Below are 26,158 nucleotides of genomic sequence, written 5' to 3'. Positions count from 1 at the left end.
CGCCCTGGGCAGCCCCAGTGTGACGTCAGAGCCACCACTGTGAGGTCAGAGCTGGCCGCCCGCATAGCCCTGTGGCGCGCGGGCAAGGAGCCCACAGCTGCCGTGTGGCTCTTGCCCTGGGCAGGCGCGCTCCTGCTGTGGGGCAGCGTGGGGCTGCTGCCGGAGCTGTTTTTGCCTGGGCAGGCCACACTGCTGGGGCTGAGGGGGAAGAGCGGAGCGGGGCGCCTGCCTTTGCCCAGAGATGGCGAGGAGCAAGGCCCCCGAGAGAAGACGCCAAGGGCCCTCCCAAGGCTCCTTGGGGAACGAGGCTGGCCAACAGCCGGCAGGGGAGGCAGCGGGGCCGAGCCGCTGCCAGACGAGTAGGTACGAAGCCTGGCATCTGCCCGGGGCATCAGGCTGGGCTGGTAGCAGGGACGTGGCCTAGCACGGTCAGCGCGGTGCGGAGCAGCCTGGGGAAGCCGACAGAAGTTTTCTGAAGAAGAGCCCCGTGGCTTGCGAAGCCCCCCTTCTGTGGGGACGGGTCTCGGCGGAAAGCCTGCCTCACTCTCCCAGCCAAAAGGCAGCGTGCAGCAGGGGCTTTTGGGGAGGCGGTAGCCTCGTGCTGCAGGGTCAGAGCCCAGCCCTGCTGCACGGGGCGCTTTTGGTGCACGGGGAGGCCAAGCCCCTGGGGCCTGAGACTGGCCCCCTCGGGACGTTGAGGCGCGATCCTGCCTGGCTGATGGGAGCAGCTGTGCGCCGCAGAGAGGGGTCGGGAGACCTGGGAGTGCCCAGGGAAGAGGTGGGGGGGGCCGTGGCGGGGGACAGCAGCCCGTGCCCCCTCTGCGAACGGCCACTGGGAGGTGTCTGCCGCGGGGCAGGTTGGGGCCAGGGGCCGGGGAGCAGGGAGGGACGGGCTGAGAATCGCGCTGTGCTGCCGGCTGGGCTTCCCGAGGCGCGGGTCTGCTGCTGCCAGCTTGCTCCCACTGCAGGCCTGTAAAGCAAAGGATGGGGAAAGGAGAGGGGGGGCCCGCTGGGAGCAGCCCAGCTGTGCTGGCCTCTCTCGCTGCTGCTGGGACGGCCCGTCCTCTGGCAAGGGCCGCCGCTCAGGCTACTCCTGCCCGCCTCGGCTCCCGCGGCGTGGGGACGGTGGGCAACGGGCACTTGTCTTTTTCCTCCGACAGGAACCTCGGCACGGAGGTGGAGCTGGGGATACTCTCTTCCATGTCAGCTCCCGGCTCAGCCACTCAAGGGCCTGCCAAGTGGCGCGACAAGGCCACAGAAATTGCAAGTAAGCTCAGCACTGCTGCTTGCCGTGACCTCCTCGGGGCTGAACTTGGAGAGCTGCGCTGCGCTGGAGCTCTGGCCAAACGTCACAGGCGGCAGGAGAAGTGCAGGCTGCCCTGCTCTTTGCCCCAGGGAGGGAGTGTGTCGGACACGGTGCCCGCCTCCCCGCAGGCAGCTGCGACACGCGGGGCTGGGCATCCTAGAGAAGAGACCTCAAGAGGCAGGCCTAACTTTTCTCTGCTTTCCTTGCGCAGGGACAGCCTTCAGCCTTACTTGCCATCCGGCAGGCGACCTTCTCTCCCCGTGGAGACGTCTGCTGAGGACGTGCATCTCCGCCGTGTACGTATTACATCACGTTTCTGCTGTGGACGGGGGAGAGAAAGGGGATGTCTGAGGGCCGGTGCAAGCCAAGGGGAGAGCAGAGGGTGTTCCCCGGGCAGCAGCCCAGGGCTCCCAGTCGGGCACCCAAGCTGGGGCGCTGCTCGTGCTGTGGCCGTTCTCAGGGAGAGGCAAGAGCAAAGCCCCTCGGCAGTCTCACTCCCACGCATTTGCCAGAGCCCCACACTTTGGCTGCGGTAGGGCAAACTGCCGCGTAGCCAGACGCTCGGGTGCAGAGCCAAGCCTCCGCAGGGGAAGGCTTTTCCCCAGCTCTGGCAAGTGACCGCGCAGGTCTGGGAGGGCTCTGGCAGGAAAGGCAGACAAGGCTCCTGCGCTTCCCAGCTCTGCGGAAAAACACCCCTAAGAGAGAGCTGTGTGATCGCAAGTGAGAACAGGCCTGCTTTCTCAGCCCAAGAGAGAGCAAGGTCCCCACCAGAAAGACTGCTGAAAAGCAGTCTTCATTTGCTCGGCCTCTTTACTTCCCTGCATAATTTTCAGTCCCTTTGGGATGCTGCTTCTGGAGCCCTTCCCCTGGGGGAGATCTGCCGGCAGTGTTGAACGGTGTGGACAGAAATCGTCTTCCTCCTGGGCGCTGCTCTGGCAGCTCTCTGGCAGCAGGAGGCTTCCAAAAGGCTGGCTTTCCGGCCTGAAAAGGCAACTCCACCGGGGGAGGGCTTTGCCCAAGACTTGGAGCATTGGCAGCCACAGGACTCCCTCCTCTTTTGCAGGCAAAAGATGGCCCTGCAGAAGAAGAGGATCTTCCACGTCGTCTTCTTGTGGCTCCCCGTGGCTCTTGGTGAGTTTGCATGAGCAGACACCTGAGAGCGACAGCCAGGCTGTGCTGCATGCCAGCTTTCAGCTGGCCAGCTTTCCTTTTGGGCCGCTCTGGGCGGAAACTCCCATGGCCCAAGCGCTTCCCGACTACGGCCTGCACTGGGACTGCCTTTTGGACTGCCAGTAAGACTGGGAGCCTCCCAGCCATGCTGCTGCTCTGGCCACTGGACCACAGGGCTTGCTTAGTCTGCAGGTCCGCGAGAGAAGGGCGTAGCTACTTCCAAGCCTGAAGTGGGGATTCCCAGAGGGGAGGGGCCGTGCAGGGGGACCCATGGGGAGGTACCTCTCCTAGCCCATGCAGCCTGGTCTCGGGGCTCCCCGAAGCAGCGAGGGGAAGCGGGGAATAGCTCTGGGGCACTGAGCACACCTGAGGCTCACGGCTGCGCAGTCCCCTCCAGCCTGGGCCGATGGCTTCCGGCCAGAGGCGCGTCCTCTCTCCGCACCCCACCTTCCCCACCTCCTCAGCTCACCTGCTGCCCCACCCCTAAGGCAACAGGCAGGAGACAACGCCACTGCAGGCATCGCTAGCGACCCCAGTAAAATAACTCTCTCTTGATGATGTGAATTGCAGCTGGTGTTTACTGCGGGACCTCACTGCCAGGGTGGACAATGCGGACAAAGGCACTGCTAGAGGTCGGTGACTCCTCTGCCACAGGCACCTCCTGCAACACAGCACTGCTGAGAGCGGCTGGAGAAATCACGGGCTCTCCTGCTGCCACGCAGGCTGACCCAAAGAAGCAGCAGCTTGTGCCGAGTCTTCCTAGGGAAGCCTCTCCTGGGAAGCCCCGGCGGCTCTGGTAGCGGATGCTCGAACCGAGCCTTTTTCCCTTTCAGGAGCTGGCACTTGCGTCTGCAGAAGACCTGAAGACCCTGCGGTAAGAGACGTTTCCGGAGCTGGAATTGCTTCTGTGCAGAAGCGTCAGCCGCCCTCGTGCTCCCTGCACTCCTTTTGCTAACAGCCAGGGCTCCCATACCTCCTACCTGCCTTTGCCTTCTGCTCAAACTGGTGTGGAAGGGAAGCACGCGCAAAGCAGGGAAAGCACACGTGTCTCTCCTTCTTGCCGAGCTGAGACGCTCCCCAGAGGGGACGGGCCGCTCTCTGACAAGATCTGCTTTCCTGTCATGCAGGAACTTTTGCGTTTCCTTGGCGGAGCATAGCCAGAAGATGCAGCTTCTGACGGAGGAGGTGGCTCAACTGAGGGCAGAGATCAGCAGGGCAAAGGTGATGCTGCGTTTTGGGGAAGGAGGCTTGGCTGGGCAGAACCCCCGAGAAAGCACTCCTTGGGCTTGTTGGTGGGGTCGCGCTGCTGACTGCAGCAACCCAGCCTTTGCCCCAGGGCCTTGCTGGGTGAGCTGCTGCGCTGCACAGGCCCTTCTCCAGGCCCACTTTAAGCAGGCTGCTTCAGGCAGCACAGGACTCCCGACAGCCTTCCCTTGGCACGCCGGCACTCTGGCTCCTCTGGCTGGGCTCCTGAGGCAGGGATGAGACCCAGGCACGCTCACGGGGCCAGCCGTCGCTTGCAGGGCCCGAGCCCATCTCCCCGCTGACGGGCAGAGCGTGGAGGGTGGGGACGAGGGCGTGGGGACCCTCGTCAGCCCACCTGGCGGCCATGGCCGTGGCCGCGGACACAGAGTCTCTTCCTCACTCCTCGTGGCTCACGTCAGCAGCAGAGAGTCTTGCAGCTCTGTGGACAAGGCTTGCCTTGCCTTTCTGACACTGACCCTTTGCCTCTGCCGGCGCTAGCAGCCACGCTGAACTGCCCGCTGATGTGGTCCTTTTCTGTGTTCCTTTATGGCGTTCCCAGGAAGTGAACCAGGCAGCGTCCCACATGGCTTTGGAAGTCTCCGTCGAGATGTCTGACTGGGCCCTGAAAAGCTCTGGTATGGACACAAGCAGCCCAGTCTCCTTGCCCTGCGCTTGCCGGTAGCACTCCCCAAAGAAGCCTGTGCTCCGGGCGCCGCTCTCCAAAGTGGGGGAGCTTCAGTGCTTCCTGGGGTCCAAGAGCAAGGCTGTGGCACAGTGGCTCTCTCAGACTCCCTCCCAGTCCTGCCCTCGGCCTCCGCACAGGGGCCTCCGCACGGGTGCCTCCGCCGCTGCCCCCGCCCGTGTTCCCGTGCTCTTGGAAGGGCTCTCTTCCTCTCCGCTGCATTCGAAGAGGGAATGGCTGGGCCATCCTTTGCTGCCCATGCCGCAAGCCCTCACTTTTGGTCTGCTGTCACTGACGTGGGCGCCCGCCGTCTCCCAGAACCCTCAGACCTTCTCCTCGTGGCGCTGTGAGAGACGCAGTCACCACCAGGCACGTGGCTGCCGTCATTCCCCTGTGCAGCTGGGCACCCCCAGCAGCGTGGGGAGGAGGAGAGGACGGACAGACGTGGAGCTGGCCGGCAGCATCAGAAATACTGTCGGAGCACCGAGTGCTCCTAGAATGTGGCCTCTTCCAGTAGTCACCTGCTCTCTCTCCCTTCCAGGTGCCACCATCGACATGCAGAGAACTTCCGAGACCTACATCTGCAAAGAGACCTGGGGCTACAGGCTTTTGTGGCTCTTGTGCGCTGCCAACCCTCCCGACACTATTTTGCAGGTATCCTAGCAGAACTCCTCAGGGAAGGTTTCCTGCCTCCCTCTGAAGTTGAGGACCGACCTCAGGGGCTCTCCCCTCGCTCCAGTGGCACTGCTCAAGCCCACAGTGTTGCTCAGGTTCCCGAAAGCAAAGCTCCAACACAGGGCTGGGCTTGCTAGCAATCAGCGCTTCCCCTCCGGAGGGGAATGGAGCTGAACGGAGCCAAACTGCTGCACCTCGCCCACAGTGCTCTGCCCCAGCTGGGTGAAAGACTTTCTCCCTGGTGACCCCGTTTCCACGCCCATCCCTAAGAGCGCCTTTTTGGGGCTGGCAGGCGGGAGGTGGGGGGTGCCCTGCAGAGCCACTGGGCAGAGAGGTGTTTCTGCTAGGCCCTGACTGGGACGCTTTCAGAACCGCTGTTCTCCTCTGCCCCATCCATAATCCTGAGGGCCCCCTTTCAGTCAGGCAGGGACGAAGGCCTCCTGCTTCTGTCCATTTCCTCCCACGCGCCTCCTTTGCAAGCCAAAATAGACCCCACGGACACAACGGCGCCTACGCTTCAAGCTACGCGCGCCGTTGTGTTGGCCCCAACACTCTCTCACTCTTCCTTGCTCTCGCGTTCTGCTTGCAGCCGGATGTTTCCCCAGGAAACTGCTGGCCTTTACAAGGGCATCAGGGCCAGGTGGTCATCAGGTTGCCAGCACGCGTCCATCTGACTGCCGTCACTGTGCAGCACATCTCCAAAGAAGTCTCTCCAGATGGGACCGTCACCAGCGCCCCCAGAGACGTCGCTGTCTTTGTGAGTCTCTGCTGGGCGCTTCTGGCGGGGATCTGGCCCTGGGGGAAAGCCATGGCAGCGTCTTGCTTGCTTTTGTGTGTCCTCTGAGCTTTGCGTCCTGCTCTCTCCTGAGCACTGCACGGCCCTAGCGGGACACTTCAAGGCCTCTAGGGGTTTCATCCCTCTTGAGACTTGTTCGGGACAAGCACCTCAGGGTTCCTGAGCAGAAGTCAAGGCCGAGACTGAGCTCCACCATAGCGAGTGCTAGCCTACTGCTAGAGCCCCAGGAGAGGGTGGGGAGATAGCAGGGCTGATCCCGCACCTCCGTCCCCTCTTTGTGGGGACGAGTCTGAGCTGCTCTCCTTCTGCTTTGCCCCTGAGGGAGTGGATGCGGACGGAGAAGAGGAAACTCTCCTTGGGACGTTCACGTACAACGTGGCAAAGGAGCCCATGCAGACCTTCCCTCTGAAGGTACGGTCCACGCGCAGGGGCAAGGTGCCGGGGAGCAAACCAGGTTTGCCTGCAAGTCCATGGCAGGAAGAGCGTGAAGGCTTTCTCCCTGGGCCGAGGGACAGTGTCCTCTCCTCCCAGCACAGCGTGCCCCTTCTCTCCCCGTGCTCTCACGCCTGCCAGGAGGAAAGCAGGCAGAGCAGACAGCGGGAGCTTGGTGGGGTTGCACAGCAGCCGCCCCACGCGCAGGAGCACCTCCCCGGCCTCTCTGCCAGCACGGAGCAAGCAGCAGAGGGAACGGGCAGAGGGCAGGGAGGCTGAGCCCCAGCAGGGCCGGCATGCAGAGGCTGCCAGCTGCCTTCCCCCTTCCCGTCTCCCCAGCCTCCCCAGCAGCCCCGGTACCAGCAGCGAGCCTCGGCTTTCCGCAGCCGCTCCCACCCACTTTCAGGAGCTCGTTCCTGAGCAGGAGCAGGGCTGGCAGGGGGAGACACCTTCATCGCATTGTCGCTCCTAACAAACACCCCCGCTTCCTTTTCCCGCTTTTCTTGCCAGAACGCGCCGCTTCCCAGAGCCTTTGCCCGTGTCAAACTTCTGGTGAAGAGCAACTGGGGAAACCCAGCGTACACCTGCATTTATCGAGTGCAGGTTCACGGGAAGATGGCAAAACCCGAAAGCCTCGCCTGAAACCAGAGGAAAAAGAGAAGGGCATAGAGAAGAGAGCAGCAGAAGGGGAAGGAAGAAAAAAATAAAAAAGATGTGGCACTTCAGATTGGTGCAGAAGATCTGTCTCCAAAGCGGGGTGCGCAAGAAGGCCCTTTGGGGGGAGGGCGGGAGCGTGTGGGAAGCGTTAGGACTTCTCCTGAATTTTTCTTCAACCTGAGGAAGGCAGTAAGCACTCCTAAGGTTTACTCCAGAGAGGAGAGGCCCAGCCTGGCACCGCTCCTTCTCCCGCCACCCCGGGAGGCTCCGCAAGTGGCACCAGCCCAGGGCAGGCAGAGGGGCCCGGCTGCAGTTTACCACAGGGAGCCGGCCACCCGCCCCCGAGCGGGCTCTGCAGGAGCTCTCCCCGGAGCCCGCCCACCCTCTTCCTGGCCTCTCAGCCAATGGCACCCGACAGGCAGTGACAGGCAGGGCCCGCCACCAGCCAGTGCAGCGCCCTTTTCTGGCCCCGCCCCCTCTGCCCCGCTGCCATGGCAACAGGGCTGACTGCAGGCACGGCCTGCGGGCCCAGCAAGGAGCCTTGGGACAGCTCTTCGGGGCTGCCAGGGCCGGGGGCTGGGAGCTCCTCCCTTACTTTCCCAACGGCGGGGCCGCAGGAGCAGACGGAACCGTTTGGCCTAGCACCTTCCCAGCATCCCGGCTGTCGGTTTGTCGGTTACCCCGCGGTTTCTGTGAAAGGGGTGTGGGGAGCCTGTCTGAGTGGCCTGTGGGAAACCCCCCCGTTCCTCGGCCCATCAACGTCCCCGCTCTAGAGCTCGCTGCTCTCTGTCGGGGCTCCTTTTGTGTCCCATTGATTAGTGTCGACGGGGAATTTTCCAGCGTTTGGCCCCTGGTTATTCTCCCCTTGGCATTGGGACGACCCCGACCCGTCTTTCCTCTTGACGGACCACCGTCTCTGGGCTTCCCGGAAAGGCTGTGCGGTTCTGCAGCCCTTGCGCTGTTCCCGTCATGGGCTCCCCCATCTAACACTCGAGGCCCCTCGGTCCCCCAGTGCTGCATTTTGCAACACTTGGCTGTTCCCTCCCGCTGTTGCTATCATGGGCATCGTGTCCTGGGCTACAACGCCTTCTCCGCTAAGGACATCGCGGGCAGCCACTCGGAAAGCTCCTCCAAAGGATTCCAGGGATGGGGAGGGTTAGAAGCCCGTCTTCCTGGCAGCTGTCTAACAGCAGGGAGTATTGGGAGGGGGTCAGGGTGGCAGGAGCATTCCCTGGGGGGTGCTGGAGGCTGCCAAGGGGTTCCTGAGAGATGGGGCTGGGGAGTGGGCATCCCCGCTTGCTTTTGGGGTTCTCCTGCTGCTGCAAATGGTTTCTAAAGCTAAGCAGAAAGGGCAATTTGCCCATTAGCTTTGCATGACGGTAGGCACCTTAGGTGGGACCATCCCCCGTGCATCCAGCGCTGTAATAAAGAGAATGCCTGCTTCTCGATGCTACATTGCTGTGAAGAGGTTGATTCCCCATTTCGGTGACAGTTTGGGCGACCCAGATGGGACTCTGCTTCTGAATCTCAACGCATCCGCGGCATCGCAGGACCCCCAGCCGGCTCCGAGGGATTCTCGGGAAGAACCTCCGAAGCGCGGACCGAAGAGCTCTGAGCAGGACCCCTGGCAAGGTAAAGGCATTCCTTTTCGGATTGAAAGGGCGGTTGCCTGCCCGTCAGGCGCGGCGAAGGCCTCGCAGGGTTGGCCTGTAAAGATACCTAAGGGAAGGATTGGATCCTATCGGGCCAAAGTCCCTAGGACAGCTGTGTCTGGAAACCTTTGGCCAAAGGGGTGGGTTGGAGTCCCACTGACGGTAATCTAGGGGTTCGAGTCCCCTTCTGGGGAATGCCTCTGACTAGTTTGTGCAAAGTGATGGTTTCTCTCTTTGGTGTTGCCGTATCTCTGATGGCGGGTACTAAGCCCTCTGCGGAAGGGGGCATTCGGAAAAGATCTCCCCTAGGCCGTATCTTGAAACATTGGAGGAAATTGGGAGGGGAGCCTCTCACTCGAAAACAGCTTCTAGAATATGGTGACAATTGGTGGCCAATGAATAGTCTCGAAGATCAGGAAAAATGGCCAAAGAATGGAACTCTAAGATATACTACTGTAGTACAACTGATGGTACTTTGCAGGCGGGAGGGTAAATGGGATGAAGTACCATACATGCATTTCTTTTTCACACGAAGAAACCACCCGGAATGGCAGAAGGAATGCGGAATAATCCCACACGATCCTCTGATCTTGGCTCTAGCAAAGGAGGGGAGGGGTAGGAATTTAAAACAATGGTGTTCTGCTTGTAGAAAATCAGCTCCTTTCGTACAAGCCCGTCTTGCCTCTTCCTGGGTTTTTCTTCTTGGCGTACAAAACGGTTCCGAAAGGAGAAACGCTGGCAGAAGCAGCTGCCCCGTGGGTTGAGAGCAAAGCCCCCGTTCCAGCAGCCTTTCTGGTTTCCCGGGGATGCCCAGGAGAGCTGGAAGCCTGCCCGGCAGCACAGGCCAGGCAGCCGCCCGGCACGGGAGCGTGGCAGGGTTCGGGGGGCCCACAGGCATGGGCTCCCACCGCCCAGGAGAGCCGTGCTGCCCCAGGGGAGCCCACCGGGTCTCCCCGGCCTGCTGCGCCCTGGGCAGCCCCAGTGTGACGTCAGAGCCACCACTGTGAGGTCAGAGCTGGCCGCCCGCATAGCCCTGTGGCGCGCGGGCAAGGAGCCCACAGCTGCCGTGTGGCTCTTGCCCTGGGCAGGCGCGCTCCTGCTGTGGGGCAGCGTGGGGCTGCTGCCGGAGCTGTTTTTGCCTGGGCAGGCCACACTGCTGGGGCTGAGGGGGAAGAGCGGAGCGGGGCGCCTGCCTTTGCCCAGAGATGGCGAGGAGCAAGGCCCCCGAGAGAAGACGCCAAGGGCCCTCCCAAGGCTCCTTGGGGAACGAGGCTGGCCAACAGCCGGCAGGGGAGGCAGCGGGGCCGAGCCGCTGCCAGACGAGTAGGTACGAAGCCTGGCATCTGCCCGGGGCATCAGGCTGGGCTGGTAGCAGGGACGTGGCCTAGCACGGTCAGCGCGGTGCGGAGCAGCCTGGGGAAGCCGACAGAAGTTTTCTGAAGAAGAGCCCCGTGGCTTGCGAAGCCCCCTTCTGTGGGGACGGGTCTCGGCGGAAAGCCTGCCTCACTCTCCCAGCCAAAAGGCAGCGTGCAGCAGGGGCTTTTGGGGAGGCGGTAGCCTCGTGCTGCAGGGTCAGAGCCCAGCCCTGCTGCACGGGGCGCTTTTGGTGCACGGGGAGGCCAAGCCCCTGGGGCCTGAGACTGGCCCCCTCGGGACGTTGAGGCGCGATCCTGCCTGGCTGATGGGAGCAGCTGTGCGCCGCAGAGAGGGGTCGGGAGACCTGGGAGTGCCCAGGGAAGAGGTGGGGGGGGCCGTGGCGGGGGACAGCAGCCCGTGCCCCCTCTGCGAACGGCCACTGGGAGGTGTCTGCCGCGGGGCAGGTTGGGGCCAGGGGCCGGGGAGCAGGGAGGGACGGGCTGAGAATCGCGCTGTGCTGCCGGCTGGGCTTCCCGAGGCGCGGGTCTGCTGCTGCCAGCTTGCTCCCACTGCAGGCCTGTAAAGCAAAGGATGGGGAAAGGAGAGGGGGGGCCCGCTGGGAGCAGCCCAGCTGTGCTGGCCTCTCTCGCTGCTGCTGGGACGGCCCGTCCTCTGGCAAGGGCCGCCGCTCAGGCTACTCCTGCCCGCCTCGGCTCCCGCGGCGTGGGGACGGTGGGCAACGGGCACTTGTCTTTTTCCTCCGACAGGAACCTCGGCACGGAGGTGGAGCTGGGGATACTCTCTTCCATGTCAGCTCCCGGCTCAGCCACTCAAGGGCCTGCCAAGTGGCGCGACAAGGCCACAGAAATTGCAAGTAAGCTCAGCACTGCTGCTTGCCGTGACCTCCTCGGGGCTGAACTTGGAGAGCTGCGCTGCGCTGGAGCTCTGGCCAAACGTCACAGGCGGCAGGAGAAGTGCAGGCTGCCCTGCTCTTTGCCCCAGGGAGGGAGTGTGTCGGACACGGTGCCCGCCTCCCCGCAGGCAGCTGCGACACGCGGGGCTGGGCATCCTAGAGAAGAGACCTCAAGAGGCAGGCCTAACTTTTCTCTGCTTTCCTTGCGCAGGGACAGCCTTCAGCCTTACTTGCCATCCGGCAGGCGACCTTCTCTCCCCGTGGAGACGTCTGCTGAGGACGTGCATCTCCGCCGTGTACGTATTACATCACGTTTCTGCTGTGGACGGGGGAGAGAAAGGGGATGTCTGAGGGCCGGTGCAAGCCAAGGGGAGAGCAGAGGGTGTTCCCCGGGCAGCAGCCCAGGGCTCCCAGTCGGGCACCCAAGCTGGGGCGCTGCTCGTGCTGTGGCCGTTCTCAGGGAGAGGCAAGAGCAAAGCCCCTCGGCAGTCTCACTCCCACGCATTTGCCAGAGCCCCACACTTTGGCTGCGGTAGGGCAAACTGCCGCGTAGCCAGACGCTCGGGTGCAGAGCCAAGCCTCCGCAGGGGAAGGCTTTTCCCCAGCTCTGGCAAGTGACCGCGCAGGTCTGGGAGGGCTCTGGCAGGAAAGGCAGACAAGGCTCCTGCGCTTCCCAGCTCTGCGGAAAAACACCCCTAAGAGAGAGCTGTGTGATCGCAAGTGAGAACAGGCCTGCTTTCTCAGCCCAAGAGAGAGCAAGGTCCCCACCAGAAAGACTGCTGAAAAGCAGTCTTCATTTGCTCGGCCTCTTTACTTCCCTGCATAATTTTCAGTCCCTTTGGGATGCTGCTTCTGGAGCCCTTCCCCTGGGGGAGATCTGCCGGCAGTGTTGAACGGTGTGGACAGAAATCGTCTTCCTCCTGGGCGCTGCTCTGGCAGCTCTCTGGCAGCAGGAGGCTTCCAAAAGGCTGGCTTTCCGGCCTGAAAAGGCAACTCCACCGGGGGAGGGCTTTGCCCAAGACTTGGAGCATTGGCAGCCACAGGACTCCCTCCTCTTTTGCAGGCAAAAGATGGCCCTGCAGAAGAAGAGGATCTTCCACGTCGTCTTCTTGTGGCTCCCCGTGGCTCTTGGTGAGTTTGCATGAGCAGACACCTGAGAGCGACAGCCAGGCTGTGCTGCATGCCAGCTTTCAGCTGGCCAGCTTTCCTTTTGGGCCGCTCTGGGCGGAAACTCCCATGGCCCAAGCGCTTCCCGACTACGGCCTGCACTGGGACTGCCTTTTGGACTGCCAGTAAGACTGGGAGCCTCCCAGCCATGCTGCTGCTCTGGCCACTGGACCACAGGGCTTGCTTAGTCTGCAGGTCCGCGAGAGAAGGGCGTAGCTACTTCCAAGCCTGAAGTGGGGATTCCCAGAGGGGAGGGGCCGTGCAGGGGGACCCATGGGGAGGTACCTCTCCTAGCCCATGCAGCCTGGTCTCGGGGCTCCCCGAAGCAGCGAGGGGAAGCGGGGAATAGCTCTGGGGCACTGAGCACACCTGAGGCTCACGGCTGCGCAGTCCCCTCCAGCCTGGGCCGATGGCTTCCGGCCAGAGGCGCGTCCTCTCTCCGCACCCCACCTTCCCCACCTCCTCAGCTCACCTGCTGCCCCACCCCTAAGGCAACAGGCAGGAGACAACGCCACTGCAGGCATCGCTAGCGACCCCAGTAAAATAACTCTCTCTTGATGATGTGAATTGCAGCTGGTGTTTACTGCGGGACCTCACTGCCAGGGTGGACAATGCGGACAAAGGCACTGCTAGAGGTCGGTGACTCCTCTGCCACAGGCACCTCCTGCAACACAGCACTGCTGAGAGCGGCTGGAGAAATCACGGGCTCTCCTGCTGCCACGCAGGCTGACCCAAAGAAGCAGCAGCTTGTGCCGAGTCTTCCTAGGGAAGCCTCTCCTGGGAAGCCCCGGCGGCTCTGGTAGCGGATGCTCGAACCGAGCCTTTTTCCCTTTCAGGAGCTGGCACTTGCGTCTGCAGAAGACCTGAAGACCCTGCGGTAAGAGACGTTTCCGGAGCTGGAATTGCTTCTGTGCAGAAGCGTCAGCCGCCCTCGTGCTCCCTGCACTCCTTTTGCTAACAGCCAGGGCTCCCATACCTCCTACCTGCCTTTGCCTTCTGCTCAAACTGGTGTGGAAGGGAAGCACGCGCAAAGCAGGGAAAGCACACGTGTCTCTCCTTCTTGCCGAGCTGAGACGCTCCCCAGAGGGGACGGGCCGCTCTCTGACAAGATCTGCTTTCCTGTCATGCAGGAACTTTCGCGTTTCCTTGGCGGAGCATAGCCAGAAGATGCAGCTTCTGACGGAGGAGGTGGCTCAACTGAGGGCAGAGATCAGCAGGGCAAAGGTGATGCTGCGTTTTGGGGAAGGAGGCTTGGCTGGGCAGAACCCCCGAGAAAGCACTCCTTGGGCTTGTTGGTGGGGTCGCGCTGCTGACTGCAGCAACCCAGCCTTTGCCCCAGGGCCTTGCTGGGTGAGCTGCTGCGCTGCACAGGCCCTTCTCCAGGCCCACTTTAAGCAGGCTGCTTCAGGCAGCACAGGACTCCCGACAGCCTTCCCTTGGCACGCCGGCACTCTGGCTCCTCTGGCTGGGCTCCTGAGGCAGGGATGAGACCCAGGCACGCTCACGGGGCCAGCCGTCGCTTGCAGGGCCCGAGCCCATCTCCCCGCTGACGGGCAGAGCGTGGAGGGTGGGGACGAGGGCGTGGGGACCCTCGTCAGCCCACCTGGCGGCCATGGCCGTGGCCGCGGACACAGAGTCTCTTCCTCACTCCTCGTGGCTCACGTCAGCAGCAGAGAGTCTTGCAGCTCTGTGGACAAGGCTTGCCTTGCCTTTCTGACACTGACCCTTTGCCTCTGCCGGCGCTAGCAGCCACGCTGAACTGCCCGCTGATGTGGTCCTTTTCTGTGTTCCTTTATGGCGTTCCCAGGAAGTGAACCAGGCAGCGTCCCACATGGCTTTGGAAGTCTCCGTCGAGATGTCTGACTGGGCCCTGAAAAGCTCTGGTATGGACACAAGCAGCCCAGTCTCCTTGCCCTGCGCTTGCCGGTAGCACTCCCCAAAGAAGCCTGTGCTCCGGGCGCCGCTCTCCAAAGTGGGGGAGCTTCAGTGCTTCCTGGGGTCCAAGAGCAAGGCTGTGGCACAGTGGCTCTCTCAGACTCCCTCCCAGTCCTGCCCTCGGCCTCCGCACAGGGGCCTCCGCACGGGTGCCTCCGCCGCTGCCCCCGCCCGTGTTCCCGTGCTCTTGGAAGGGCTCTCTTCCTCTCCGCTGCATTCGAAGAGGGAATGGCTGGGCCATCCTTTGCTGCCCATGCCGCAAGCCCTCACTTTTGGTCTGCTGTCACTGACGTGGGCGCCCGCCGTCTCCCAGAACCCTCAGACCTTCTCCTCGTGGCGCTGTGAGAGACGCAGTCACCACCAGGCACGTGGCTGCCGTCATTCCCCTGTGCAGCTGGGCACCCCCAGCAGCGTGGGGAGGAGGAGAGGACGGACAGACGTGGAGCTGGCCGGCAGCATCAGAAATACTGTCGGAGCACCGAGTGCTCCTAGAATGTGGCCTCTTCCAGTAGTCACCTGCTCTCTCTCCCTTCCAGGTGCCACCATCGACATGCAGAGAACTTCCGAGACCTACATCTGCAGAGAGACCTGGGGCTACAGGCTTTTGTGGCTCTCGTGCGCTGCCAACCCTCCCGACACTATTTTGCAGGTATCCTAGCAGAACTCCTCAGGGAAGGTTTCCTGCCTCCCTCTGAAGTTGAGGACCGACCTCAGGGGCTCTCCCCTCGCTCCAGTGGCACTGCTCAAGCCCACAGTGTTGCTCAGGTTCCCGAAAGCAAAGCTCCAACACAGGGCTGGGCTTGCTAGCAATCAGCGCTTCCCCTCCGGAGGGGAATGGAGCTGAACGGAGCCAAACTGCTGCACCTCGCCCACAGTGCTCTGCCCCAGCTGGGTGAAAGACTTTCTCCCTGGTGACCCCGTTTCCACGCCCATCCCTAAGAGCGCCTTTTTGGGGCTGGCAGGCGGGAGGTGGGGGGTGCCCTGCAGAGCCACTGGGCAGAGAGGTGTTTCTGCTAGGCCCTGACTGGGACGCTTTCAGAACCGCTGTTCTCCTCTGCCCCATCCATAATCCTGAGGGCCCCCTTTCAGTCAGGCAGGGACGAAGGCCTCCTGCTTCTGTCCATTTCCTCCCACGCGCCTCCTTTGCAAGCCAAAATAGACCCCACGGACACAACGGCGCCTACGCTTCAAGCTACGCGCGCCGTTGTGTTGGCCCCAACACTCTCTCACTCTTCCTTGCTCTCGCGTTCTGCTTGCAGCCGGATGTTTCCCCAGGAAACTGCTGGCCTTTACAAGGGCATCAGGGCCAGGTGGTCATCAGGTTGCCAGCACGCGTCCATCTGACTGCCGTCACTGTGCAGCACATCTCCAAAGAAGTCTCTCCAGATGGGACCGTCACCAGCGCCCCCAGAGACGTCGCTGTCTTTGTGAGTCTCTGCTGGGCGCTTCTGGCGGGGATCTGGCCCTGGGGGAAAGCCATGGCAGCGTCTTGCTTGCTTTTGTGTGTCCTCTGAGCTTTGCGTCCTGCTCTCTCCTGAGCACTGCACGGCCCTAGCGGGACACTTCAAGGCCTCTAGGGGTTTCATCCCTCTTGAGACTTGTTCGGGACAAGCACCTCAGGGTTCCTGAGCAGAAGTCAAGGCCGAGACTGAGCTCCACCATAGCGAGTGCTAGCCTACTGCTAGAGCCCCAGGAGAGGGTGGGGAGATAGCAGGGCTGATCCCGCACCTCCGTCCCCTCTTTGTGGGGACGAGTCTGAGCTGCTCTCCTTCTGCTTTGCCCCTGAGGGAGTGGATGCGGACGGAGAAGAGGAAACTCTCCTTGGGACGTTCACGTACAACGTGGCAAAGGAGCCCATGCAGACCTTCCCTCTGAAGGTACGGTCCACGCGCAGGGGCAAGGTGCCGGGGAGCAAACCAGGTTTGCCTGCAAGTCCATGGCAGGAAGAGCGTGAAGGCTTTCTCCCTGGGCCGAGGGACAGTGTCCTCTCCTCCCAGCACAGCGTGCCCCTTCTCTCCCCGTGCTCTCACGCCTGCCAGGAGGAAAGCAGGCAGAGCAGACAGCGGGAGCTTGGTGGGGTTGCACAGCAGCCGCCCCACGCGCAGGAGCACCTCCCCGGCCTCTCTGCCAGCACGGAGCAAGCAGCAGAGGGAACGGGCAGAGGGCAGGGAGGCTGAGCCCCAGCAGGGCCGGCATGCAGAGGCTGCCAGCTGCCTTCCCCCTTCCCGTCTCCCCAGCCTCCCCAGCAGCCCCGGTACCAGCAGCGAGCCTCGGCTTTCCGCAACCGCTCCCACCCACTTTCAGGAGCTCGTTCCTGAGCAGGAGCAGGGCTGGCAGGGGGAGACACCTTCATCGCATTGTCGCTCCTAACAAACACCCCCGCTTCCTTTTCCCGCTTTTCTTGCCAGAACGCGCCGCTTCCCAGAGCCTTTGCCCGTGTCAAACTTCTGGTGAAGAGCAACTGGGGAAACCCAGCGTACACCTGCATTTATCGAGTGCAGGTTCACGGGAAGATGGCAAAACCCGAAAGCCTCGCCTGAAACCAGAGGAAAAAGAGAAGGGCATAGAGAAGAGAGCAGCAGAAGGGGAAGGAAGAAAAAAATAAAAAAGATGTGGCACTTCAGATTGGTGCAGCAGATCTGTCTCCAAAGCGGGGTGCGCAAGAAGGCCCTTTGGGGGAGGGCGGGAGCGTGTGGGAAGCGTTAGGACTTCTCCTGAATTTTTTCTTCAACCTGAGGAAGGCAGTAAGCACTCCTAAGGTTTACTCCAGAGAGGAGAGGCCCAGCCTGGCACCGCTCCTTCTCCCGCCACCCCGGGAGGCTCCGCAAGTGGCACCAGCCCAGGGCAGGCAGAGGGGCCCGGCTGCAGTTTACCACAGGGAGCCGGCCACCCGCCCCCGAGCGGGCTCTGCAGGAGCTCTCCCCGGAGCCCGCCCACCCTCTTCCTGGCCTCTCAGCCAATGGCACCCGACAGGCAGTGACAGGCAGGGCCCGCCACCAGCCAGTGCAGCGCCCTTTTCTGGCCCCGCCCCCTCTGCCCCGCTGCCATGGCAACAGGGCTGACTGCAGGCACGGCCTGCGGGCCCAGCAAGGAGCCTTGGGACAGCTCTTCGGGGCTGCCAGGGCCGGGGGCTGGGAGCTCCTCCCTTACTTTCCCAACGGCGGGGCCGCAGGAGCAGACGGAACCGTTTGGCCTAGCACCTTCCCAGCATCCCGGCTGTCGGTTTGTCGGTTACCCCCGGGTTTCTGTGAAAGGGGTGTGGGGAGCCTGTCTGAGTGGCCTGTGGGAAACCCCCCCGTTCCTCGGCCCATCAACGTCCCCGCTCTAGAGCTCGCTGCTCTCTGTCGGGGCTCCTTTTGTGTCCCATTGATTAGTGTCGACGGGGAATTTTCCAGCGTTTGGCCCCTGGTTATTCTCCCCTTGGCATTGGGACGACCCCGACCCGTCTTTCCTCTTGACGGACCACCGTCTCTGGGCTTCCCGGAAAGGCTGTGCGGTTCTGCAGCCCTTGCGCTGTTCCCGTCATGGGCTCCCCCATCTAACACTCGAGGCCCCTCGGTCCCCCAGTGCTGCATTTTGCAACACTTGGCTGTTCCCTCCCGCTGTTGCTATCATGGGCATCGTGTCCTGGGCTACAACGCCTTCTCCGCTAAGGACATCGCGGGCAGCCACTCGGAAAGCTCCTCCAAAGGATTCCAGGGATGGGGAGGGTTAGAAGCCCGTCTTCCTGGCAGCTGTCTAACAGCAGGGAGTATTGGGAGGGGGTCAGGGTGGCAGGAGCATTCCCTGGGGGGTGCTGGAGGCTGCCAAGGGGTTCCTGAGAGATGGGGCTGGGGAGTGGGCATCCCCGCTTGCTTTTGGGGTTCTCCTGCTGCTGCAAATGGTTTCTAAAGCTAAGCAGAAAGGGCAATTTGCCCATTAGCTTTGCATGACGGTAGGCACCTTAGGTGGGACCATCCCCCGTGCATCCAGCGCTGTAATAAAGAGAATGCCTGCTTCTCGATGCTACATTGCTGTGAAGAGGTTGATTCCCCATTTCGGTGACAGTTTGGGCGACCCAGATGGGACTCTGCTTCTGAATCTCAACGCATCCGCGGCATCGCAGGACCCCCAGCCGGCTCCGAGGGATTCTCGGGAAGAACCTCCGAAGCGCGGACCGAAGAGCTCTGAGCAGGACCCCTGGCAAGGTAAAGGCATTCCTTTTCGGATTGAAAGGGCGGTTGCCTGCCCGTCAGGCGCGGCGAAGGCCTCGCAGGGTTGGCCTGTAAAGATACCTAAGGGAAGGATTGGATCCTATCGGGCCAAAGTCCCTAGGACAGCTGTGTCTGGAAACCTTTGGCCAAAGGGGTGGGTTGGAGTCCCACTGACGGTAATCTAGGGGTTCGAGTCCCCTTCTGGGGAATGCCTCTGACTAGTTTGTGCAAAGTGATGGTTTCTCTCTTTGGTGTTGCCGTATCTCTGATGGCGGGTACTAAGCCCTCTGCGGAAGGGGGCATTCGGAAAAGATCTCCCCTAGGCCGTATCTTGAAACATTGGAGGAAATTGGGAGGGGAGCCTCTCACTCGAAAACAGCTTCTAGAATATGGTGACAATTGGTGGCCAATGAATAGTCTCGAAGATCAGGAAAAATGGCCAAAGAATGGAACTCTAAGATATACTACTGTAGTACAACTGATGGTACTTTGCAGGCGGGAGGGTAAATGGGATGAAGTACCATACATGCATTTCTTTTTCACACGAAGAAACCACCCGGAATGGCAGAAGGAATGCGGAATAATCCCACACGATCCTCTGATCTTGGCTCTAGCAAAGGAGGGGAGGGGTAGGAATTTAAAACAATGGTGTTCTGCTTGTAGAAAATCAGCTCCTTTCGTACAAGCCCGTCTTGCCTCTTCCTGGGTTTTTCTTCTTGGCGTACAAAACGGTTCCGAAAGGAGAAACGCTGGCAGAAGCAGCTGCCCCGTGGGTTGAGAGCAAAGCCCCCGTTCCAGCAGCCTTTCTGGTTTCCCGGGGATGCCCAGGAGAGCTGGAAGCCTGCCCGGCAGCACAGGCCAGGCAGCCGCCCGGCACGGGAGCGTGGCAGGGTTCGGGGGGCCCACAGGCATGGGCTCCCACCGCCCAGGAGAGCCGTGCTGCCCCAGGGGAGCCCACCGGGTCTCCCCGGCCTGCTGCGCCCTGGGCAGCCCCAGTGTGACGTCAGAGCCACCACTGTGAGGTCAGAGCTGGCCGCCCGCATAGCCCTGTGGCGCGCGGGCAAGGAGCCCACAGCTGCCGTGTGGCTCTTGCCCTGGGCAGGCGCGCTCCTGCTGTGGGGCAGCGTGGGGCTGCTGCCGGAGCTGTTTTTGCCTGGGCAGGCCACACTGCTGGGGCTGAGGGGGAAGAGCGGAGCGGGGCGCCTGCCTTTGCCCAGAGATGGCGAGGAGCAAGGCCCCCGAGAGAAGACGCCAAGGGCCCTCCCAAGGCTCCTTGGGGAACGAGGCTGGCCAACAGCCGGCAGGGGAGGCAGCGGGGCCGAGCCGCTGCCAGACGAGTAGGTACGAAGCCTGGCATCTGCCCGGGGCATCAGGCTGGGCTGGTAGCAGGGACGTGGCCTAGCACGGTCAGCGCGGTGCGGAGCAGCCTGGGGAAGCCGACAGAAGTTTTCTGAAGAAGAGCCCCGTGGCTTGCGAAGCCCCCCTTCTGTGGGGACGGGTCTCGGCGGAAAGCCTGCCTCACTCTCCCAGCCAAAAGGCAGCGTGCAGCAGGGGCTTTTGGGGAGGCGGTAGCCTCGTGCTGCAGGGTCAGAGCCCAGCCCTGCTGCACGGGGCGCTTTTGGTGCACGGGGAGGCCAAGCCCCTGGGGCCTGAGACTGGCCCCCTCGGGACGTTGAGGCGCGATCCTGCCTGGCTGATGGGAGCAGCTGTGCGCCGCAGAGAGGGGTCGGGAGACCTGGGAGTGCCCAGGGAAGAGGTGGGGGGGGCCGTGGCGGGGGACAGCAGCCCGTGCCCCCTCTGCGAACGGCCACTGGGAGGTGTCTGCCGCGGGGCAGGTTGGGGCCAGGGGCCGGGGAGCAGGGAGGGACGGGCTGAGAATCGCGCTGTGCTGCCGGCTGGGCTTCCCGAGGCGCGGGTCTGCTGCTGCCAGCTTGCTCCCACTGCAGGCCTGTAAAGCAAAGGATGGGGAAAGGAGAGGGGGGGCCCGCTGGGAGCAGCCCAGCTGTGCTGGCCTCTCTCGCTGCTGCTGGGACGGCCCGTCCTCTGGCAAGGGCCGCCGCTCAGGCTACTCCTGCCCGCCTCGGCTCCCGCGGCGTGGGGACGGTGGGCAACGGGCACTTGTCTTTTTCCTCCGACAGGAACCTCGGCACGGAGGTGGAGCTGGGGATACTCTCTTCCATGTCAGCTCCCGGCTCAGCCACTCAAGGGCCTGCCAAGTGGCGCGACAAGGCCACAGAAATTGCAAGTAAGCTCAGCACTGCTGCTTGCCGTGACCTCCTCGGGGCTGAACTTGGAGAGCTGCGCTGCGCTGGAGCTCTGGCCAAACGTCACAGGCGGCAGGAGAAGTGCAGGCTGCCCTGCTCTTTGCCCCAGGGAGGGAGTGTGTCGGACACGGTGCCCGCCTCCCCGCAGGCAGCTGCGACACGCGGGGCTGGGCATCCTAGAGAAGAGACCTCAAGAGGCAGGCCTAACTTTTCTCTGCTTTCCTTGCGCAGGGACAGCCTTCAGCCTTACTTGCCATCCGGCAGGCGACCTTCTCTCCCCGTGGAGACGTCTGCTGAGGACGTGCATCTCCGCCGTGTACGTATTACATCACGTTTCTGCTGTGGACGGGGGAGAGAAAGGGGATGTCTGAGGGCCGGTGCAAGCCAAGGGGAGAGCAGAGGGTGTTCCCCGGGCAGCAGCCCAGGGCTCCCAGTCGGGCACCCAAGCTGGGGCGCTGCTCGTGCTGTGGCCGTTCTCAGGGAGAGGCAAGAGCAAAGCCCCTCGGCAGTCTCACTCCCACGCATTTGCCAGAGCCCCACACTTTGGCTGCGGTAGGGCAAACTGCCGCGTAGCCAGACGCTCGGGTGCAGAGCCAAGCCTCCGCAGGGGAAGGCTTTTCCCCAGCTCTGGCAAGTGACCGCGCAGGTCTGGGAGGGCTCTGGCAGGAAAGGCAGACAAGGCTCCTGCGCTTCCCAGCTCTGCGGAAAAACACCCCTAAGAGAGAGCTGTGTGATCGCAAGTGAGAACAGGCCTGCTTTCTCAGCCCAAGAGAGAGCAAGGTCCCCACCAGAAAGACTGCTGAAAAGCAGTCTTCATTTGCTCGGCCTCTTTACTTCCCTGCATAATTTTCAGTCCCTTTGGGATGCTGCTTCTGGAGCCCTTCCCCTGGGGGAGATCTGCCGGCAGTGTTGAACGGTGTGGACAGAAATCGTCTTCCTCCTGGGCGCTGCTCTGGCAGCTCTCTGGCAGCAGGAGGCTTCCAAAAGGCTGGCTTTCCGGCCTGAAAAGGCAACTCCACCGGGGGAGGGCTTTGCCCAAGACTTGGAGCATTGGCAGCCACAGGACTCCCTCCTCTTTTGCAGGCAAAAGATGGCCCTGCAGAAGAAGAGGATCTTCCACGTCGTCTTCTTGTGGCTCCCCGTGGCTCTTGGTGAGTTTGCATGAGCAGACACCTGAGAGCGACAGCCAGGCTGTGCTGCATGCCAGCTTTCAGCTGGCCAGCTTTCCTTTTGGGCCGCTCTGGGCGGAAACTCCCATGGCCCAAGCGCTTCCCGACTACGGCCTGCACTGGGACTGCCTTTTGGACTGCCAGTAAGACTGGGAGCCTCCCAGCCATGCTGCTGCTCTGGCCACTGGACCACAGGGCTTGCTTAGTCTGCAGGTCCGCGAGAGAAGGGCGTAGCTACTTCCAAGCCTGAAGTGGGGATTCCCAGAGGGGAGGGGCCGTGCAGGGGGACCCATGGGGAGGTACCTCTCCTAGCCCATGCAGCCTGGTCTCGGGGCTCCCCGAAGCAGCGAGGGGAAGCGGGGAATAGCTCTGGGGCACTGAGCACACCTGAGGCTCACGGCTGCGCAGTCCCCTCCAGCCTGGGCCGATGGCTTCCGGCCAGAGGCGCGTCCTCTCTCCGCACCCCACCTTCCCCACCTCCTCAGCTCACCTGCTGCCCCACCCCTAAGGCAACAGGCAGGAGACAACGCCACTGCAGGCATCGCTAGCGACCCCAGTAAAATAACTCTCTCTTGATGATGTGAATTGCAGCTGGTGTTTACTGCGGGACCTCACTGCCAGGGTGGACAATGCGGACAAAGGCACTGCTAGAGGTCGGTGACTCCTCTGCCACAGGCACCTCCTGCAACACAGCACTGCTGAGAGCGGCTGGAGAAATCACGGGCTCTCCTGCTGCCACGCAGGCTGACCCAAAGAAGCAGCAGCTTGTGCCGAGTCTTCCTAGGGAAGCCTCTCCTGGGAAGCCCCGGCGGCTCTGGTAGCGGATGCTCGAACCGAGCCTTTTTCCCTTTCAGGAGCTGGCACTTGCGTCTGCAGAAGACCTGAAGACCCTGCGGTAAGAGACGTTTCCGGAGCTGGAATTGCTTCTGTGCAGAAGCGTCAGCCGCCCTCGTGCTCCCTGCACTCCTTTTGCTAACAGCCAGGGCTCCCATACCTCCTACCTGCCTTTGCCTTCTGCTCAAACTGGTGTGGAAGGGAAGCACGCGCAAAGCAGGGAAAGCACACGTGTCTCTCCTTCTTGCCGAGCTGAGACGCTCCCCAGAGGGGACGGGCCGCTCTCTGACAAGATCTGCTTTCCTGTCATGCAGGAACTTTCGCGTTTCCTTGGCGGAGCATAGCCAGAAGATGCAGCTTCTGACGGAGGAGGTGGCTCAACTGAGGGCAGAGATCAGCAGGGCAAAGGTGATGCTGCGTTTTGGGGAAGGAGGCTTGGCTGGGCAGAACCCCCGAGAAAGCACTCCTTGGGCTTGTTGGTGGGGTCGCGCTGCTGACTGCAGCAACCCAGCCTTTGCCCCAGGGCCTTGCTGGGTGAGCTGCTGCGCTGCACAGGCCCTTCTCCAGGCCCACTTTAAGCAGGCTGCTTCAGGCAGCACAGGACTCCCGACAGCCTTCCCTTGGCACGCCGGCACTCTGGCTCCTCTGGCTGGGCTCCTGAGGCAGGGATGAGACCCAGGCACGCTCACGGGGCCAGCCGTCGCTTGCAGGGCCCGAGCCCATCTCCCCGCTGACGGGCAGAGCGTGGAGGGTGGGGACGAGGGCGTGGGGACCCTCGTCAGCCCACCTGGCGGCCATGGCCGTGGCCGCGGACACAGAGTCTCTTCCTCACTCCTCGTGGCTCACGTCAGCAGCAGAGAGTCTTGCAGCTCTGTGGACAAGGCTTGCCTTGCCTTTCTGACACTGACCCTTTGCCTCTGCCGGCGCTAGCAGCCACGCTGAACTGCCCGCTGATGTGGTCCTTTTCTGTGTTCCTTTATGGCGTTCCCAGGAAGTGAACCAGGCAGCGTCCCACATGGCTTTGGAAGTCTCCGTCGAGATGTCTGACTGGGCCCTGAAAAGCTCTGGTATGGACACAAGCAGCCCAGTCTCCTTGCCCTGCGCTTGCCGGTAGCACTCCCCAAAGAAGCCTGTGCTCCGGGCGCCGCTCTCCAAAGTGGGGGAGCTTCAGTGCTTCCTGGGGTCCAAGAGCAAGGCTGTGGCACAGTGGCTCTCTCAGACTCCCTCCCAGTCCTGCCCTCGGCCTCCGCACAGGGGCCTCCGCACGGGTGCCTCCGCCGCTGCCCCCGCCCGTGTTCCCGTGCTCTTGGAAGGGCTCTCTTCCTCTCCGCTGCATTCGAAGAGGGAATGGCTGGGCCATCCTTTGCTGCCCATGCCGCAAGCCCTCACTTTTGGTCTGCTGTCACTGACGTGGGCGCCCGCCGTCTCCCAGAACCCTCAGACCTTCTCCTCGTGGCGCTGTGAGAGACGCAGTCACCACCAGGCACGTGGCTGCCGTCATTCCCCTGTGCAGCTGGGCACCCCCAGCAGCGTGGGGAGGAGGAGAGGACGGACAGACGTGGAGCTGGCCGGCAGCATCAGAAATACTGTCGGAGCACCGAGTGCTCCTAGAATGTGGCCTCTTCCAGTAGTCACCTGCTCTCTCTCCCTTCCAGGTGCCACCATCGACATGCAGAGAACTTCCGAGACCTACATCTGCAGAGAGACCTGGGGCTACAGGCTTTTGTGGCTCTCGTGCGCTGCCAACCCTCCCGACACTATTTTGCAGGTATCCTAGCAGAACTCCTCAGGGAAGGTTTCCTGCCTCCCTCTGAAGTTGAGGACCGACCTCAGGGGCTCTCCCCTCGCTCCAGTGGCACTGCTCAAGCCCACAGTGTTGCTCAGGTTCCCGAAAGCAAAGCTCGAACACAGGGCTGGGCTTGCTAGCAATCAGCGCTTCCCCTCCGGAGGGGAATGGAGCTGAACGGAGCCAAACTGCTGCACCTCGCCCACAGTGCTCTGCCCCAGCTGGGTGAAAGACTTTCTCCCTGGTGACCCCGTTTCCACGCCCATCCCTAAGAGCGCCTTTTTGGGGCTGGCAGGCGGGAGGTGGGGGGTGCCCTGCAGAGCCACTGGGCAGAGAGGTGTTTCTGCTAGGCCCTGACTGGGACGCTTTCAGAACCGCTGTTCTCCTCTGCCCCATCCATAATCCTGAGGGCCCCCTTTCAGTCAGGCAGGGACGAAGGCCTCCTGCTTCTGTCCATTTCCTCCCACGCGCCTCCTTTGCAAGCCAAAATAGACCCCACGGACACAACGGCGCCTACGCTTCAAGCTACGCGCGCCGTTGTGTTGGCCCCAACACTCTCTCACTCTTCCTTGCTCTCGCGTTCTGCTTGCAGCCGGATGTTTCCCCAGGAAACTGCTGGCCTTTACAAGGGCATCAGGGCCAGGTGGTCATCAGGTTGCCAGCACGCGTCCATCTGACTGCCGTCACTGTGCAGCACATCTCCAAAGAAGTCTCTCCAGATGGGACCGTCACCAGCGCCCCCAGAGACGTCGCTGTCTTTGTGAGTCTCTGCTGGGCGCTTCTGGCGGGGATCTGGCCCTGGGGGAAAGCCATGGCAGCGTCTTGCTTGCTTTTGTGTGTCCTCTGAGCTTTGCGTCCTGCTCTCTCCTGAGCACTGCACGGCCCTAGCGGGACACTTCAAGGCCTCTAGGGGTTTCATCCCTCTTGAGACTTGTTCGGGACAAGCACCTCAGGGTTCCTGAGCAGAAGTCAAGGCCGAGACTGAGCTCCACCATAGCGAGTGCTAGCCTACTGCTAGAGCCCCAGGAGAGGGTGGGGAGATAGCAGGGCTGATCCCGCACCTCCGTCCCCTCTTTGTGGGGACGAGTCTGAGCTGCTCTCCTTCTGCTTTGCCCCTGAGGGAGTGGATGCGGACGGAGAAGAGGAAACTCTCCTTGGGACGTTCACGTACAACGTGGCAAAGGAGCCCATGCAGACCTTCCCTCTGAAGGTACGGTCCACGCGCAGGGGCAAGGTGCCGGGGAGCAAACCAGGTTTGCCTGCAAGTCCATGGCAGGAAGAGCGTGAAGGCTTTCTCCCTGGGCCGAGGGACAGTGTCCTCTCCTCCCAGCACAGCGTGCCCCTTCTCTCCCCGTGCTCTCACGCCTGCCAGGAGGAAAGCAGGCAGAGCAGACAGCGGGAGCTTGGTGGGGTTGCACAGCAGCCGCCCCACGCGCAGGAGCACCTCCCCGGCCTCTCTGCCAGCACGGAGCAAGCAGCAGAGGGAACGGGCAGAGGGCAGGGAGGCTGAGCCCCAGCAGGGCCGGCATGCAGAGGCTGCCAGCTGCCTTCCCCCTTCCCGTCTCCCCAGCCTCCCCAGCAGCCCCGGTACCAGCAGCGAGCCTCGGCTTTCCGCAACCGCTCCCACCCACTTTCAGGAGCTCGTTCCTGAGCAGGAGCAGGGCTGGCAGGGGGAGACACCTTCATCGCATTGTCGCTCCTAACAAACACCCCCGCTTCCTTTTCCCGCTTTTCTTGCCAGAACGCGCCGCTTCCCAGAGCCTTTGCCCGTGTCAAACTTCTGGTGAAGAGCAACTGGGGAAACCCAGCGTACACCTGCATTTATCGAGTGCAGGTTCACGGGAAGATGGCAAAACCCGAAAGCCTCGCCTGAAACCAGAGGAAAAAGAGAAGGGCATAGAGAAGAGAGCAGCAGAAGGGGAAGGA

At 62.3% G+C, this 26,158-nt stretch overlaps 3 protein-coding genes across 3 annotated transcripts; all 3 read left to right on the top strand.

Annotated features, from left to right (window-relative positions):
* Nucleotides 1-984: 984 nt before the first annotated feature.
* Nucleotides 985-6,948, top strand: LOC148051652 (SUN domain-containing protein 5-like). The gene is made up of 11 exons (XM_087735476.1): nucleotides 985-1,267; nucleotides 1,518-1,602; nucleotides 2,370-2,437; nucleotides 3,047-3,108; nucleotides 3,310-3,350; nucleotides 3,604-3,697; nucleotides 4,281-4,356; nucleotides 4,945-5,057; nucleotides 5,668-5,835; nucleotides 6,196-6,285; nucleotides 6,817-6,948. The coding sequence occupies exons 1-11, from the start codon at nucleotides 985-987 to the stop codon at nucleotides 6,946-6,948; spliced, it is 1,212 nt and encodes a 403-aa protein (XP_087591602.1).
* A 3,614-nt stretch (nucleotides 6,949-10,562) lies between these two features.
* Nucleotides 10,563-16,526, top strand: LOC148051651 (SUN domain-containing protein 5-like). Its single transcript, XM_087735475.1, has 11 exons — nucleotides 10,563-10,845; nucleotides 11,096-11,180; nucleotides 11,948-12,015; nucleotides 12,625-12,686; nucleotides 12,888-12,928; nucleotides 13,182-13,275; nucleotides 13,859-13,934; nucleotides 14,523-14,635; nucleotides 15,246-15,413; nucleotides 15,774-15,863; nucleotides 16,395-16,526. The coding sequence occupies exons 1-11, from the start codon at nucleotides 10,563-10,565 to the stop codon at nucleotides 16,524-16,526; spliced, it is 1,212 nt and encodes a 403-aa protein (XP_087591601.1).
* Nucleotides 16,527-20,141: 3,615 nt separating this feature from the next.
* On the top strand, nucleotides 20,142-26,105 carry LOC148051650 (SUN domain-containing protein 5-like). Its single transcript, XM_087735474.1, has 11 exons — nucleotides 20,142-20,424; nucleotides 20,675-20,759; nucleotides 21,527-21,594; nucleotides 22,204-22,265; nucleotides 22,467-22,507; nucleotides 22,761-22,854; nucleotides 23,438-23,513; nucleotides 24,102-24,214; nucleotides 24,825-24,992; nucleotides 25,353-25,442; nucleotides 25,974-26,105. The coding sequence occupies exons 1-11, from the start codon at nucleotides 20,142-20,144 to the stop codon at nucleotides 26,103-26,105; spliced, it is 1,212 nt and encodes a 403-aa protein (XP_087591600.1).
* Nucleotides 26,106-26,158: the final 53 nt, after the last annotated feature.

This window comes from Nipponia nippon, unplaced genomic scaffold (assembly GCF_047370975.1).
Source record: "Nipponia nippon isolate SJK-2023a ecotype South Korea unplaced genomic scaffold, ASM4737097v1 scaffold_59, whole genome shotgun sequence".
Taxonomy (NCBI): Eukaryota; Metazoa; Chordata; class Aves; order Pelecaniformes; family Threskiornithidae; genus Nipponia; species Nipponia nippon.
Note: the sequence above shows the minus strand (reverse complement) of the source record. Positions and strands in the feature narration are given on the sequence as shown.